The sequence below is a fragment of the Brachyhypopomus gauderio genome, chromosome 16 (assembly GCF_052324685.1).
Source record: "Brachyhypopomus gauderio isolate BG-103 chromosome 16, BGAUD_0.2, whole genome shotgun sequence".
Taxonomy (NCBI): Eukaryota; Metazoa; Chordata; class Actinopteri; order Gymnotiformes; family Hypopomidae; genus Brachyhypopomus; species Brachyhypopomus gauderio.
Window position 1 is genome coordinate 11,532,615 of NC_135226.1, and position 17,113 is coordinate 11,549,727.

Genomic DNA, 17,113 nt, shown 5'->3' on the forward strand with positions numbered 1-17,113 from the left:
CCATTAGAGTTCCAGAAGATATATCAATTTTTTTTAGGTTGATCTATTGTTCCAGGTGGTGTCTCTATGTACACTGCATATATGCAGTGCTGGCGTAATCCAACATGCTACAACATTTTTTTAGCTACAACATTCCATACAAGCACCTAGAAGGTGGTCTGTTTTGCCAATGGATGTGCCGATGCCGTGGTTGGATGTGCCGCAAGAGAACGCACTTATGCCAACTCCTACCTGAGGCTCACCATCTGCATTGAAGGGACTGTGACTACTCGGACTGGAATTAGAACTATAACTATAACTATAGAACTATATATGAACTGTAAATACAGACTACTGCTAGCAGCCCGCCCAATTGAGGATGTGTTCCCTTTTGAATCTTGGTCCTCCCAAGGTTTCTTTCTAATGCCTGCCATCTTACGGAGTTTTCCTTGCCCCTAACAACCCACCAACTGCAGTCGATGGACACCCCACTTACTTTGTACGAGAACTATTGGGCTCTCATAAATGTAGGGTCACTTTCAGAACCTGGAATAGGAAGGGTATGGACCAGAGGAACAATTGTGGGTCCATGCTGAGGATATTTTAGACCTCTCTCTCATTGCGAAGTTCCATGCGACCCATCCTGATCATCCGGTTCCTTGTGACCAGAGCAGACCCACAGGGACCTGCACTCAGGAATCAGTAGCCACTTGTCAGAGGGAGATTTCTGTCATGAATCAGTCCACAGATACCTTGCCAGTGCCACAATCATGCTCACCCTCACCGACAGATCTAATTTCACCTACCAGAATACTAATGAGCCTCACCTGATGTGGCTCACCATGGCCACAATTATGTTGCTTACTGAGTCAGTATTCTGATTGTGTGCTTTGCTAGTTGCTGAACCATGCCTGTTTCTAGACCTTGCCTCTGGCCTTGCCCTTCCTGTCGGCTACCTTATGAACTTGGTCTGTTTTCCATATCCAACTTCTCACCTGACCCTCGGACACTTCCTGGACAATTTGGATGGTAATGACAGTGAAAAGGAAAACATTCTTGCTATACCCATCCAGAAGAAGTTGACTACTGCTTATTGTGCTGCTTTTTGGAGAAAATTAACCTTCTTGTGTTCAGTCTTGAGTGCTTACTTTCATTCAATTAGCAACATCCTGTTGTCAGAGTACAACCCCTGACCCTTCCCTTTGTGTGTGTGTGTGTGTGTGTGTGTGTGTGTGTGTGTGTGTGTGTAGTCTGTGTCTGTTTAGTTCCATATATGTATTTCCTTCGGTTGTGGTTACATGTGCGTGCATTCATTCGTCGCACCCGTCATGTTATCGTGATTTGTGTTGCACTTGGGTCTTGTTTACATGTAGCTATTTAATGTGTGCTGATTGTGATTGTTGCTCGTCTTTGTTTGAGTCCTCCTTGTGTGTTGAACGTTGTTTGTTTGTGTTAGAGCTACATGTGCTACTTTCTGTATTAATAAAACTGCTTAAAGTGTAATCATGTCTTGGCATCCTACCTCGGCCTCAATCATCACACCTGTTTTTCCCTGCACATTGTCATAGCAAAGTGTAGTGCTGCTGCTCAGAAAGTACAAGGAAGAGTCATAGAATTCCATTGGCACAAATGCCATCATAATATCACCACAAAATCTACCATTAGAAAGTCCACAATGAATGCATAAGAACGCTACATATCGTGTGTGTGTGTGTGTGTGTGTGTGTGTGTGTGCGTGTGTGTGTGTGTGTGTGTGGCAAATATATAGAAATATGCATGTATCTTAAACTAGATTTATATTACTATATATGAGATAAATGTGCACATGATGGCACCAGCAAGTAGGATGCAGGTGTCCATGCAACATGTAGGACTATGTGCATGTTAAGAGAATCTAGACCTGTATATACATGGAGAAACTGCATTTACAGCTATGTGCATTTTGAAAACACATCAGGGAGTGTGCATATGGAGAGATGTTCAGGGGACATGCCATTTTGAGTCATTTCACAGTGACACACAGCAGTTAAAATGGGAGATAAATAAATAATTTTTATATAACATGACTAAAACTGAGCATGTGCTCAGGCAATTGAAAAGTCTTTTGTCATCCTAATCATAAAGGGAGGTTTGTGTCGTATGATCTCAGGCGGGATTGTGTTCTATAATAGCATCAATTGTGCTCACTGTTCACGTGACATTATAGTATTTGAAGTTCTCGTGTCCTCTTGCAATTCTACAGGCTGCATGTCTCCTGTGCACTTCAAGGATATTTAGTGTAGTGCAATCTCACTAAACCATCTAAGTTATTCATCATCCATCTCATTTAGTCCAGAAGGATTAGTCACCATAGTATGTACAGTTCATTTTTATAAATCTTACATTTCATTACTGCCCTTTGTAACTGATAAGAAAGTGTACACATCTGTTCATGTCTACTTGGACTATTTATAGAAAAACTATTTCAAATTCTTTGTTTGGTTTATTATAATTGTTTGATAACACTGCAAATTTGCACAACAAAAAGGACATATAGATTAGCATCAAATTAGATTTTGCTGAAAAAGTTGTAATCTCCCTCTGAGAAACCACATTTGTATGCATCTACAGATGAAATGTTTACGTAACAAATTAACCAGTATTTTAAAGCATTCAGAAGTAATATAATTTGCACTTCATCTTGCAGTTTTATGCTGGGTTGAATGTCTCTGCTGAGGTGATATGTTATTCTGCCAACATTGCACGTAGCATACAAAGGCAGCATAAAATTTCTCATCTCTAATGCCGTAGATGAGTGGGCTGACGGCTCTGGCAATGATACTAAATGTTATAAAATTGAAAAAGCGGACTGATGAATAAACCTGGAAGTCTAGCTGTTCAAGAGCAGTTTCAATATAGGGGTAGATGATCTCCATTGTACACAGTGTAAGCTGAAGCATGTGCAGTGAGACAGTACGGAGCCCTTTAGATGCAGATTTCTTGTCTACAGATGCTGCTCGGGCAGCAAGCATAATCATCACATAGCAAAATAATTCCACAAGAAAAATTATTATGAACTGGATGATGCACACACAGCCTCTCATGTAACGGTGCCATGTCTCAAGAGTCATAATCTCATAATAGCAAAAGGTGAGCTGTGAGAGATAATTTTGTGAGACAGTTGAAACAAGGATGATCAAGTCCACGAGCGGCTTTACGGTGCTCACAATCCAGATAATGAAGATAGCAGTACGGGTCCTGCTGGAGGTGGAGAGGGAGCTGTGTCTCAGAGGCATACAGATGGCCACATAGCGCTCAACACACATGGCAGTGATAGTCAGTGGTGTGCAGATGGTGACTATCTCCATGAGCATGCAGACGGGAATGCAGAACACCACGGACATCAAGGCATTACTGTAGACCATGAGCACCACAAAATCAGTCAGCAGAAGAAAGATTAAATCCACTAGTAATGTTTGAGCAAACAGAATGTAGCGTGTCTCAGTCCTGAAGGCCTGCTTCTTGGAAAAGGTAACAAGCATGAGCACATCGATGTATATGAATGGCCACACAATGCACTGTGTTATGGCCATTGATATATTAATGGTCAAAGGCACAGGGCTGACCAGCTGTAGCTGGTAACCACTGCTATTGGCTTCATCAGTGCTGTTGCACATATCTAAAAGGGAAAAGAAGAGACCAGATTGAGAATAGTATTGCACTGCATATTTTGGAGTATTCACAAAACATTTAATAAAAAGACAGTACTAACAGTAAGTAGAAAGTACAAATAATGTAAACTAGAATACAGAAAAACAGAATCAGTACAAATGTACTTTTGTCATAACAGCCATGAGAAAATGTTAACTCATATAATCATTAATGCATTACCTGTAGAATAGTGAAGTTAGTGAAATGACAGAATCTGTGAGCAAACACACATATATAGACACATACATCATACATGTCATATACTACGTCATACACACGTATGATGTTACACTGTAGCATTTAGCAAAGATCTGTGCAAGCCACACCCACTGGGAAGTTTGCAATTACAAACAGTAATCATGATGGGGTTCAGGAAGCCCTAGCTGAATAAATTAGAATGATAACTTTAAACTTTAAAATCTAATTGATGCCATCTTGGCCTGCTGTTTCCTCTGCCAGTCATGACTGAGTTGTGAGACATTGAGGATGTTGTTCAATCAGTACTTCTGTGGCAACCCTATATTCCTTCAAAAAAGTGCATTATAGCCAAAATAACCTACCAAGAATGGTTCTGTATATATGCCATTTGTTTTTAACTCTTGGTCTTGATAACAGATTCAGGGTGAAGTAGAATAATTGTGAATATTATTCACCCTTTAAGCCTCAATGGACTTGATAAAAATGAACATAACCAATTTTTAAACTAAGTTTAGAAATGGTTTAGAGCAGAGGTCACCAACAGGCGGACCGCGGTCCGGATCCGGACCCGAACACAGTCCTGTCTGGACCCAATCTCATTCCTGATTAACTGGATACGGACCCAAATGCCATCCCATCCGGACCCAGAATAAATTGTTAAAAATATTTCTTAATTTTGATGGGAGAATTAATTTTAAACCGGAGCATTTATTTCAGCGCTATTGAAAAAAACACTCCGTCACGAGTGTTACGTCGTATATATTAAAGGGATTTATTAACACAATTAACAAAATATCACTAAGCACAGATAGGGAACAAAGACAAACCATACGCTAACCTAAAAAAACAAATAGCACAGACAGAACACACTCATATACAAAACCTGGGAAAAATGGACACAAAAGGAGAACAAGACATGAATAAGCTAACTACACAAGCTGAATTTCAGACATAGGACTGTAGCAATATTGATTAATTATGAATAATTTAAAGGGGCACCACCCTGAAAGTTCAGGGAAATATGTATTTTTTACAGCTGGAATAGATTAAATGATGATACATCAGTCTGATTAACAAAGGTGAAGCACAGAGTTTGCAAAGTGACCCAATACCACCGGTTGAAATATATTTGCAAATTTTATTGATTATTAGATATCAACAATTTAACATTATAATACCTATGACACTTGGTTTGGGTTAAGAAAGTTAATCAAGTTATTAATTGAATCAGAGGAAGGACCATCCTAGGGTTAGGTAGAAGGCCAGTGGGAGAGACATTGGGGGCAGGCCTGCAGACCGAAGTGGAGCAGGAAGCAGAATGCTATCAAATAGTTACCAAAAACACAACCAGGAAAGCACATGGCCTGTGTCTTCCACACCAGGGACAGGAGACTGGGCAGCTGAGGAGCACAGGAAACAAAACGCCTGTTTTCCCTAAATACCAAAGTCCATATCACACATGGTAAATGAAAGGTGCTATGAGAGACCCAGACCCAATGGCACATACTGTATTAGGAATTTTTATGGATTAGGAATTTTATTCAGTGGAGCTTAGCTTTCCAAAGCGTCTCCCACAAGACATTGCACTGCACCATTTATTCCCATCTTATGTGTGTTCCAAATCTACTGCATTAGCAACATCCTGTATTACCAACATTGTGCCGTTCCCTGGCACTTTGGCATAACAAGATGTGGTGGGGAATCTAGACCTATGTATATGATGTATGTATGTATGTGTGTGTGTGTGTGTGTGTGTGTGTGTGTGTATATATCAGTAGCGAACCGTGACCATTATGCCTGGGCCCGCTAACGCCAGCTAGTGTCGCCACAGCGGGCGGAAATTATCATAAAGTTAAGCCCGCCCACTAAGAGGGAAGATATGATTGGGCAATTTTACTGTCATTTGAAACTGGTATTGCGCTGAATTATAACTGCCTGGCCCTCTGTAAACGAACAGCGGGCATCACAGTCCTGATAGGGGGAGACACAGGCTCACAGGCTTCCACTTAACCCCTCACCTTCCAACACAGATTGAATAGACACGGGTGAATAATTTATTTGCTTATATTTTTGTAATTGTTTAGATGTCGATTGTCAAACTGTAAGTAGATAAAATAAAATTGGATAAATTATATTATATATTTATGTTTTAATAATAATTTAGGCCCTCTGAGAGGGTGTAGAGGGCCCTGACGGTTCCCCACTGGTATATATATACCACAGAGGTTATCTGAGACATAAAAGCCAAAAACGAAGTGTGTTCCCAGGCAATTGAAAGGTCCATTGTCAGCCTACTAATAAAGATGGGTGGTTCGTGTTCTGTGATAACATGAATTGTGCTCACTGTTCATCTGACATCTTGGTTTTCAAAGTACCGTATTTTCCAGACTATAAGCCACTACTTTTTTCCCGATTTTTCTTCACCTGTCAGAGGGCAGAGCAGAAAGTTAATCAGGTGATAGGTCAAAGTTGGAAGTGCTAATTTTCATTTAGCACATGCTAAATGTGCTAAACCACACATTTAGCACACCAACATGTGTTTTGCCAACCAACATGTGTTGTGCCAAATTCCGACTCCCCGGCAGAATCCAACTCCCCTCGTTTGCACATGCATAAAGATGCTACAGATAATATTCGGGAGTTATAGTGATTATAACTTAGTTCATTGAGCACTCTAGTTTTGTCCTAACTAGATATTTAGACATAATACTGCTGTAATACTGCGAAGTCATGGTCAGAGGTGAATTGTGGTATAGCCAGTGTGTTTTTTATTTAAATTAACACCCTTGAGCCAGTGTGGCTTTGGGCGTAGATAATGCCGTGCCGTTTGCTATGATGGATAATTAAAGTCTAGCTCTTATTTATGCATAGAAACATAAATTGACAATATACTGTAACCAGTAGCATCCTTATGCATGGATAAACGAGGGGAGTCAGAATTGGGCACAACACCGTCTGAAAGCCAAATCTGTTGCACAAAAAATGCTACAGGCACCATTAGGGTTGCCACCTGTCCCGGTTTTCCTGGAACTGTCCCGGTTTTCACGTCGCTGTCCCGGTTTTCCTGGGCTGGGCTGGTTTGTCCCGGTTTTCCTTCTTTTTAATATTCGGTCCTGGCAAAAAAAAAAAAACATTTCATTTAATGTCCCGGTTTTCACTAGGTTAGTTCAAACGACTATTTAGACTGTTTCTGCACACTAATTGCAGAAATCCGTCTTTTTTTCTCGCTGTGTCTATTCCCCCTCGTAACATTTTACGTTCGCCACGCCCCGGTCAACAATTTACATTCGCCACCCCCCGTCAACAATTTACGTTCGCGTATGACAGAGTGTCCTTGTTTTTTGTCAGACCTAGGTGGCAACCCTAGGCACCATTCAGAAACTTATCAGTTCAGTTAAATGTATTCAGTTCAGTAGATATATGTGGCATTTAGCCTGGTGCAACATTTTCCTTTTTTTTTTTAACTTTTTTAAGGTGCGGCTTATATTGAGGTGCGCTCTATAGTCCAGAAAATATAGTACCTTTTTTCCTTCAATTCCAAGTTTTTTACAGTAGTAAAACATAGAGGCAGAACTAGCCTCACTATGTGTAACCACCAAAGTACCTGAAGAACATGTCTAGGACAGTCTATCTGCTCGCATGTGTCCAATGCATCTCATTCTGTTCAGAAATCATGGAATCAGAGAGTGGGAAAGGCAATGAGGTTTGCTATTGATTATGACATCTTCAGTACAGGCTACACGAGGGATGATGCATTCAGTGTCTAAGGAACAGAGAAATGCATGTAAAGGAAGTAAAGCACACATTTACAGTAAGTTGTTAAAGAATTCCCCAACTCTTGCGTATGACAGTATCTCACAGTTAAAATACAATGTCACATTAAATAACGACACATTTTTAAAGAATACAAAACTAACATGTTGGACATTGAAATGTTAACAAATTTAGATTGGTTTCCCCTTATGGTAAGATATTATGAAGTCTCATTTAACGACATAAAAAGCAATGTCTGACCTGCCAGAACAGAAACAGAGCTGTGTACGAGTGCTGATAGAAACAGCAACTTGGTCGCGTCCAGTCCGAAGAAGCGATATCCAACACGGGAGGACATGTCCCTGTCTGCTCCTCCGGTCCTCCGGTCCTTCCGGGCTGATGGAGGTGTGTTGTTCTCGTTTCTGTGGGGAATTTGAAGACTGAGGAGGTGGAGCTCCAGAAGAAAGCGAAACTCGTCATTGTTGAAGACAGGAAGTGGTTCATGTCAGTGTTGGTGTCTACAGTCCTGATGTCCGTGGTGGTCACAGGCAGTCAAAGCTGGGGCGCTACACACCACAATTACCACCGCAGTTGGTTTTTCAACAGCTTTTTCAACAGTCACGGACACCCACGGATACAAGGCTGGGCTTGAACCTTCACCCTTTAAAACTCAGAGAAAGCAAACATCAAGTCTCTTCTGCTCTGTCTTCAAACGCCTAATGAAGACACCTCTCTTTGAGAGGCACCTGAATGTGACCTAATCATGACTTACAGTTAGGGTTTATATTCACGCATCAACGGTCTTGTCAGTCTAGATTTGAGCTCTTGTTACTGCCATTCTCTCTGTTTAAGGGTGGTGTTGGTCTCCAGCCTGTTGGTGGTACAGTAGGTGAGGACACTGCTAAATGTCTGAAATTGCAATGTAGGTCAAGATGTCAGTTGCTCAGAGCTACATGTATCCAATTGACCTGAGGTTTTGGGTTCAGGAAACGGTAGCAACTCATTTTGGCATGAAGTGTAACAGGAGATCAATTGAATTGATGAAATTAGGAAGGAATGACACAATTCACCAGCAAGTCAGCAAAGCCATGTTTAAATGTTCCATAAGTTCAGTAACTATTGTTTTTTTACCCAAAAAATAAAAATAAATACAAGAAAAACAGTAATGAGTGATTTAAAAGAACAGCATACTATTAATAGTATATTAATCTTCATGTTTTCAGGACACTCAAAGTCGCTTTACAATACAAAAAATACAAGCAGCATATAGAATGTTTAAAACATTAAAATATAAAACAAAACATTAAAAAGAGACAAAAAAATTATTAGATAAAACAAATCAGATTGGTGTTGGGGTATTCCTAATAGGATTGTTCTACAAGCTCTTTTACATTGACAATATCAACACCCAGAACTTTCCTTCTAGTTACCTTATACTTAGCCTGATTGTGTGATTTGTTTGTAACTTGTGTATTCGTCTGTATAATTTGTTTTGTGTAATTTGTGTGTTAACGGTCCGCCCAATGGAGGATGGGCTCCCTTTTGAGTCTTGGTCCTCCCAAGGTTTCTTCCTATTCCCCACCATCTAGGGAGTTTTTTCTTGCCACTGTCGCCTCTGGCTTGCTTATTAGGGATTTGGACCCATATGATTGTTAAAACTTGTAAATCCTGTAAAGCTGCTTTGTGACAACATGTGTTGTGAAAAGCGCTATCCAAATATATTTGATTTGATTTGAAATGCATATGGCAATAAGACAGAAACAGGCCCAAGGTCAACAGTTTTATTAGGAGACTATCAATAGGCTTTCAGTGCCCTGGAAAACCGCTAGACACCATAGGGTCATAATGCTTTTAGTGTTAGTTTTACAAGTGATGATAACAGATGTCATAAACATTTGACCATCTAGTAGGAATGAGTGAATATAATAGTAATGGAAAATGTAGTAGTACTTTCGTAATTTTTATACTTTTGAATTTATATACTTTTATTTTCATGGATGTATCTTTTATATATGGACAAGCAAACTTTCCAAACATTCAAAGAGCAGCATGGCACTGACAGATTGCCTATTGATCAGGCACTTTATAGTGGGTTACTTCAAAGATTCAGTTAATTGTACAACTAACAATGCAAAATAGTTACAGCAGCCAGGGGCTCAAATATTTCATTGTCATATTACAGTTTTATAATATAATTTAATTCACAGCTTTATCACAGCTGAAATTTCAATGTACAACACATGCTGATACGCATCTACAAATTAAATAACCTACTTAACATTTTATTTTGTTTTGTACAATAGTGACATTTCATGCTGGGCTTAGTATTCTATTTTCAGTTGAGATTTTCATGTGATTTTGTCCACATTGTATGTTGTACACAAAGGCAGTGTAAAATTCCTCATCTCTTATGCCATAGACTAGTGGACTCACTGCCCTAGCTATAACACTAAATGTTATAAAGTTGAAAAAACGGACTGACAAATATACCTGGATGTCTAGCTGTATGACCACTGCTTCAATATAGGGGCAGATGATCTCCATGGTACACAGTATAAGCTGAAGCATGTGCAGTGAGACAGTACGGAGCCCTTTAGATGCAGATTTCTTGTCTACAGATGCTGCTCGAGCAGCAAGCATAATCAACACATAGCAGAATAATTCCACAAGAAGAATTATTATGAACCGGATGACGCACAGTAAGACTCTCATGTAACGGTGCCATTTCTCAGGTGTCATAATCTCATAATAGCAAAAGGTGAGCTGTGAGAGATAATCTTGTGAGACAGTTGAAACAAGGATGATCAAGTCCATGAGCGGCATTATGGTGCTCACAATCCAGATAATGAAGATAGCAGTACAGGTCCTGCTGGAGGTGGAGAGGGCGCTGTGTCTCAGAGGCATACAGATGGCCACATAGCGCTCAACACACATGGCAGTGATTATCATCGGTGTGCAGATGGTGACAGTCTCCATGACCATGCAGACAGGAACACAGAACACCACAGGCATCAGAATATGACTATAGGATATGAGCATCACAAAATCAGTCAGCAAAAGAAAAATAAAATCAATCAGTAATGTTTGAGAAAACAGTATGTAGCGTGTCTCAGTCCTGAAGGCCTGCTTCCTGTAGAAAGTGAGGAGCATGAACATGTCCATGTATATGAATGGCCACACAAAGAACTGTGTTATGGCCATTGAAATATTACTCCTTAAAGGCGTGGAGTTGACCAGTTGTAGCTGGTAACTGGTGCTATTGGTTTCATCAGTGATGTTACACTCAGCTGTACACATATCTGAGTATACAGGAGAAGAGGGGAAAAGAAGAGCCCAGCTTGAGAATAGTATTGCATGACATTGGCAAAAATTATGAATTTAACAAACTATTATGTATTTAACAAACTAACAAGAATGCTTGCAATATAAAGAGAATAACAACCAATATAGTGAACACAAATAAAATGTATGCTATATATGCTATATATATGTTACATTTAAAACCTAACAACAAAAGTAAATCAACAGAAAATCTTTTCATAATATTGTTATTAATGCATTACCTGTTGAATAATGATTTTAGTCAAATAATCTGTGGGCAAACACTCATATATGTAGGGTTTGATGCGACTGATTTTCATATTGAATTGTTGACGTCATACACACAAAGGGCTGTGTCACGCCTGGCTCTGCCCCCTTCCTGTCTGTCTGCCCGGCTCCTCCTCCCTTGGTCTTCTGTTTAGTTCCGCCTCTCGTTTTGTCTCATTGATTTCAGCTGTCGCTTGTTTTGTGTTCATTTGGGTTTGTATATATTCTTTGTTTTCCTGGAATGTGGTGTGGGTCAATGTTCATGTTTCTTTCAAAGTCTGTCTAGAAAATACGTTTTAGAATTCTTCCTCTAAGTCTTTTGCGTGCTTGAGTTCTGTATGCTTCTGTTCGTTGGGTGTAAGTTAAGTCTTGCTCTAGTTTGTATGTTACATGTTAGGTCTTGCTTGTTTTATGAATATATGTGATTGTCAATGTGAGTTAGATGTGTGTCGCTTAGTTCGAGTTTCAGTTGTGAGGTTTGTTTCTGCTTGTTCATGTTTATCTTCATTGTGGTTCATTTATATATCGCCTTGGGTTGTGTACGTTTCATTGTCGGTTCAGTCATGCACGGACGTAGTTTTGGGGGGGGACGGGGGGGACATGTCCCCCCCACTTTTTCAAAAGCCGGTTTTGGTCCCCCCCAGTTTTTACAGTTAAAACCAAATATTTAAGTAGTGACGAAGTCATGTCCCCCCCACTTTTTAACGGTAAAAAAACCAATATTCAAATAGCGACAAATCTAGCACTAGGATCATGCAGCACCCCCCCCCCCCCCCCCGCTTAACAGTTCGCCACCCCAGGTTGTGTCCCCCCCACTTATGAAATCAAAACTACGTCCATGCAGTCATGTCTCTTTGTGTTGTAGTCCAGCGGTGTGTTGTCCTGCGAGTTGGTGTTTAATAATATATATATATATAACCTACGCGTTCTATGTTTCCTGTGTCTTATTGTATTGGATGTATGGTCTCACAGTAATGTTTATATGGTTCTATACCACGGTGTCCTTGATTTGCCTAGTCTTATGTTTTGGTGTGTTCGTTGTCGTTAGGTGCCTCATATAAATATAAGTTGTTGAGTTAGTTTGGTTACGCGTTGTGTTCTTCCGTGTGTATCGGTAGTCTGTGTGTCGGTGCTTGATTACTATGCCACGTAAAAGCAAAGTGATCCGTGACAGCGCTGTACGGCTAGCCGGTATGGCTACGTCTAGTAGCTTAGAGACCCGCTCTCCAGCGCCTGTGCGTCCGCCCCCTAGTCATGGTACCACCCCACCGTTACAGGCTGAAGGTGTGTGGACCTGTGATAGTACGGGTGGAGTGCTTTCAACTCCAGCGGGAGGTTTGTGAATACAAACAGCAGAATAATCATGGTATTGCACAAAGGTGTGTACTATTTTTTTTCTGCATCATGCTGGAATAATGCATTTCTTTGCTTGGCAATGTTATGGATATGTAGAAAAGCTATCCTTGTAGTATTTGTCAAATGATAGGCTAGAGTCGAGTATATGGCAGAGATTTTTAGCTACTGAGCCAGGTGTAATGGGGTAGTCTGTGAGATTTAGCATTAGATCTGGTATTTGCTGTCTTGTGGACCTTGTGCCCAGAATGAGAACTTCCATTTTGTCACCAATAAGGTGGAGGAAGTTTAGCAACATCTATCTCTTTTCAGGCCTCAATTTCCTCTAATCTGGATTTCTCGTCAGGTTTGGCTGTTACATAAAGTTGGGTGTCATCTGCATAGCAGTGAAATTTGACATCATGTTCGCTTATAACTATCCCCAATGGTAGCATATATAATGGTAGTAATAGTGGTCCTAAGATGGATCTTTGAGGGACTCTATATTTCACTTTTATGCATTTGGAGGGAATATTATCAAGCTCTACAAACTGACAACGATCGGTTAACTAAGAGTTAAATCATGAAAGGGCTGTACCTAGTTTCTAACCTTTATAGCAGGATCCTGTGATCTGTCAAAAACTGCACTAAAATTGAGATCTACTAATAGAGATACATAGCCTTCATCTGAGGAAAGGATATCATTTGTTATTTTAACTAGGGCTGTTTCAGTACTGTGGTAGGGCCTAAATCCAGATTTCATCCATCCATTCATTTTCATCCGCTTATCCGGGTCCAGGTCGCGGGGCAGTAGCCTAAGCAAAGAGGATTATCTGGTGGGATACAGAGGGATCCCCAGGACAGACAAGAGATGTAATCTCTCCAGCGTGTCCTGGGTCTTCCCCAGGGTCTCCTCCCAGTTGGATATGCCCGGAGTGCCTCCCTAGAGAAGTACCCATGTGGCATCCAGACCAGATGTCCGAACCACCTCAACTGGCTCCTCTCTACATGGAGGAGCAGCGACTCTACTCCGAGCCTCTCCCGGATGACCCTGCGCCATACCTTATCGCTAAGGCCGAGCCCAGACACCCTGCGGAGAGAACTCATTTTGGCCGCTTGTATTCTTGATCTTATTCTTTCGGTCACTACCCAGAACTTGTGACCATAGGTAAGAGTCGGAACATAGATTGACCAGTAAATCGAGAGCTTTGCCTTTTTGCTCAGCTCCCTTTTCACCACAACGGCCTGGTACAGCATCCACAATACTGCAGCTGCAGTAAAGATCCGCCGGTCAATCTCTCATTCCATCCTTCCCTCACTTGTGAACAAGGACTCACTCCCGATCCACCCTTGTCTGACTGAGTATCGTAGTCTCAGTTTTAGAGGTGCTGATTCTCATACCGGCCATCTCGCACTCGGCTGCAAACTGATCCAGCGAAAGCCGCAGGTCTTTGCCCAATGATGCGAAACCGAACCCCATCCGCCACTTGGCTACAACGAGAAATTCTGTCCATAAAAGTTATGAACAGAATGGTTGACAAAGGGCAGCCTTGGCGGAGTCCAACTCCCTCCGAGAACCAGTCTGACTTACTGCCAGCCATGCGAACCAAGCTCTTGCTCCATTCGTACAGGTACTGGATAGCCTATAGCAGCGGGCCCCGTACACTATACCACCGGAGCACCCCCCAGAGGAATCCCCAAGGACCACAGTCGAATGCCTTCTCCAAATCCACAAAGCATATCTGGACTAGTTGAGCAAACTCCCATGCACACTCTAGGACCCTCACAAGGGTAAATAGCTGGTCTAGTGTTCCACCACCAGGATGGAACCCACATTGTTCCTCTTGTAACTGAGACTCGACTATCAACCAGACTCACTTCTCCAGAACTCCTGCATAGACCTTACCAGGGAGGCTGAGGTGTGTGCTCCCCCCGATAGTTGGAGCACAACCTCCGGTTCCCTTTCTTAAAAAGGAGAAGCACCACCCCAGTTTGCCAGTCCAGAAGCACTTCCCCCGATGTACATGCAATGTTGCAAAGACATGTCAGCCAGCACAGTCCTACAACATCCAGAGCCTTAAGGAACTCACGGCAGATCTCGTCCAACCCTGGAGCCTTGCAGCCAAGGAGTTTCACAATTACTCTGGTCCATTAAACCACAAACACCATTCGGTGGCTGGAATTTGGAGCAGTTAGTCATCACGTGTTCCACTGTCTGTAATGGGTCCCCACATTCACAGTGAGCACTGTCTACGAGACCCCACTTCTGCATTGATGCACCAAAACGTCCCACCCCTGTCCTCAGGCGATTAAGGGTTGTTCACTCCTTACGGGTGAGGTGCTGGCCAGGGACATTTGTTGGGTCTTTGATGTAGTGGTGAAGCATAGATGGCCCTGCTAACTTCCACTGGTCCCTCCATCTTGCCTTCACCCAGGAAGCCTTGGAGGTGTCGGCTGATGTTGTGCAGAGCAATTCCTGGGCGTGTGTAGCAATGGGGCGTCGGACTTGAGGCGTATGTGCTGTGGTGTCTCTGTAACAATCTTATGAAGAAGGTGTGATTCACACACCTGTGCCTTCCCGGCGATGGCCAGCATAGCTGCTTCTCGTCTGACCTCTGCTGGAGCAATTCCAGCAAGGGCAGGCAGTTGATAGGTTGGAGTGGCAGGTAGGCATCCGGAGATAGTCCGCAAGGCAGTGTTAAGAGTTGCGTCCAGCCTTGACGCTGTCCAGATGTTGTTTAAAAGACAGTGTTCGATCTAGCTTCACTCCTAGGTACGTCAGGGAGTGCACTCCCCGACATGCTGGGTTTCCTACACTTCTCGGTTAGCCTGCAGAGTAGCTCATCTGCTGCTTTGTCCCTGTCTTCGCTGGTCTGTGCTTCCGTGTGGGAGCGAAGTAGGTTTTCACATGCTTCGTCCCAGCAGGGGACACAGGCCTTGCGTACACCGCGAGGGATGTTATTCCTGGCGGCAGCCAGCAGCATCTTGCAGTATGAGTCGTAGGTATCGTTTAGGCTGTTAAAACACGGGGGTAATAGGCCGGCGGCCGCCTGGCTGACTTTTTCGGTAAAGCCTGCCCAGTTTGCTTTCCGAAAATTCCACCTCTTGACAGCCCTCCCCTGCACAGGCTGAGCCAAAGACGTGGTAGTAATAAGCGACGGTCGATGGTGTGACCGAGGAAACATGTCCGGAGTGCGTCTTACGGGGAGTGGTTGATTGTTATGCCATTTTGCAAATGCCAGGTCTGGATTGGTAGTACTACTCCAGCGGGCAGGGTAGAATGTACATGGTTCCTATGGGTCATATAGGAGGGTTGCATCTACAGTTGAGGCCCAGTTTACGATTTTATATTTAGTCTAATATTCCTCTGGCCTTTTTATATATGAATGGAGCTACTATATTTAGAGCTGATCTGCAGGTAAGCAGTCGGTTAGATTGTCTAACTCCTCTGGATCTGACGGTGTGTACACTAAAGTAGTTAAATCTGGGAGGGATTCAAACTGTGTTGTGGCTGAAGATTTATAGAGCACTTTATACAATGCTGAGTAGACAAGTGGGTGTTCAGGTTAAGTGATCGGGGATTGCTGCAGTTTGTGGAAGCGTATTTAAACTATCCAAGTTGATACCCAGTGTCAAAATAAAATCTAGGGTATGATTGCAATAATGAGTATGTCCTGTTACATTTTTGAGTAACACCAACAGAGTTCAATATAGAAGTAAATGCCTTTTCAGTGGATCCTCAGCCTTCTGAAGTATGTCTCCTACCATTATCTATTGTACAGCTAAACTTGCTGAAAAATAATTTAATTTGCTTAGAAAGTCTAAATAGAGCCCTGGTGGTCTGTTCACATTAGTTAGAATGCATTCTTTATTTGTAGCTGTAAAGTAGAGGAGCTAAGAGGAGGACACAAATGCTGAGGAGAGTAGAGTTTAATAACTGGAGTATTTACATAGAGGGTACAAGAGTAGCAAGGCATACAAATCAAGATGCAACTAACACAAAACAAGAACCAACAACCAGACAGGAAAACTCGGATAACAAAAGACTCAGAATCAAGGCAACAGAAACCAGGCAGAATAAACACAGAACCACTTACAGGGCAGGAATACAATAAACCAGGGTTACCAACTCAATGACTTCCAAAGAGGGACTGAAACACATGGAGTACAAGTACCCAACAAATCAAGACAAACTAGAAACACCTGAGCTGAAAGCAAGGAAGGAGGGACAGAAAAGACAAGGTGAACAACAGAAGACACGGACTGGACTAACTGGGAAACAGATCTAAACAAGGTTACACAGAAGACATGGACAGGACTGACAGCAGGAGCGAACACTGACAGGGTGTGACAGACAGAGGGAAAGCACAGAAACAGGGCAGGATAAACAGACAAGGAAAACAGGCACAAGGAACAGACGACCGGAGTGACAGCTAGATGAGGGGGGCGTAGCTCCACAAGACAGTAGCCAGATTAGTTATGTACTGTTCTCGCTACGTGTTCTATACACTCAGTATGTTAACGTAGTTAAACAACCAGCCAAACTCAACTTCATGAGCCAGGAAGCAAGCGC

General features: G+C 42.1%; 1 protein-coding gene and 1 pseudogene across 1 annotated transcript; both read right to left on the reverse strand.

The window, feature by feature from the left end:
- Positions 1 to 2,579: 2,579 nt before the first annotated feature.
- On the reverse strand, positions 2,580 to 3,635 carry LOC143477175 (odorant receptor 131-2 pseudogene; annotated as a pseudogene).
- A 6,295-nt stretch (positions 3,636 to 9,930) lies between these two features.
- On the reverse strand, positions 9,931 to 15,725 carry LOC143478269 (uncharacterized). Its single transcript, XM_076977235.1, has 5 exons — positions 15,318 to 15,725; positions 14,943 to 15,071; positions 14,132 to 14,183; positions 13,942 to 14,031; positions 9,931 to 10,919 (listed from the first exon to the last, which is right to left on the reverse strand). Exons 1-5 carry the CDS (start codon positions 15,723 to 15,725, stop codon positions 9,931 to 9,933), a joined length of 1,668 nt encoding a protein of 555 aa, XP_076833350.1.
- Between the last annotated feature and the right edge of the window lie 1,388 nt (positions 15,726 to 17,113).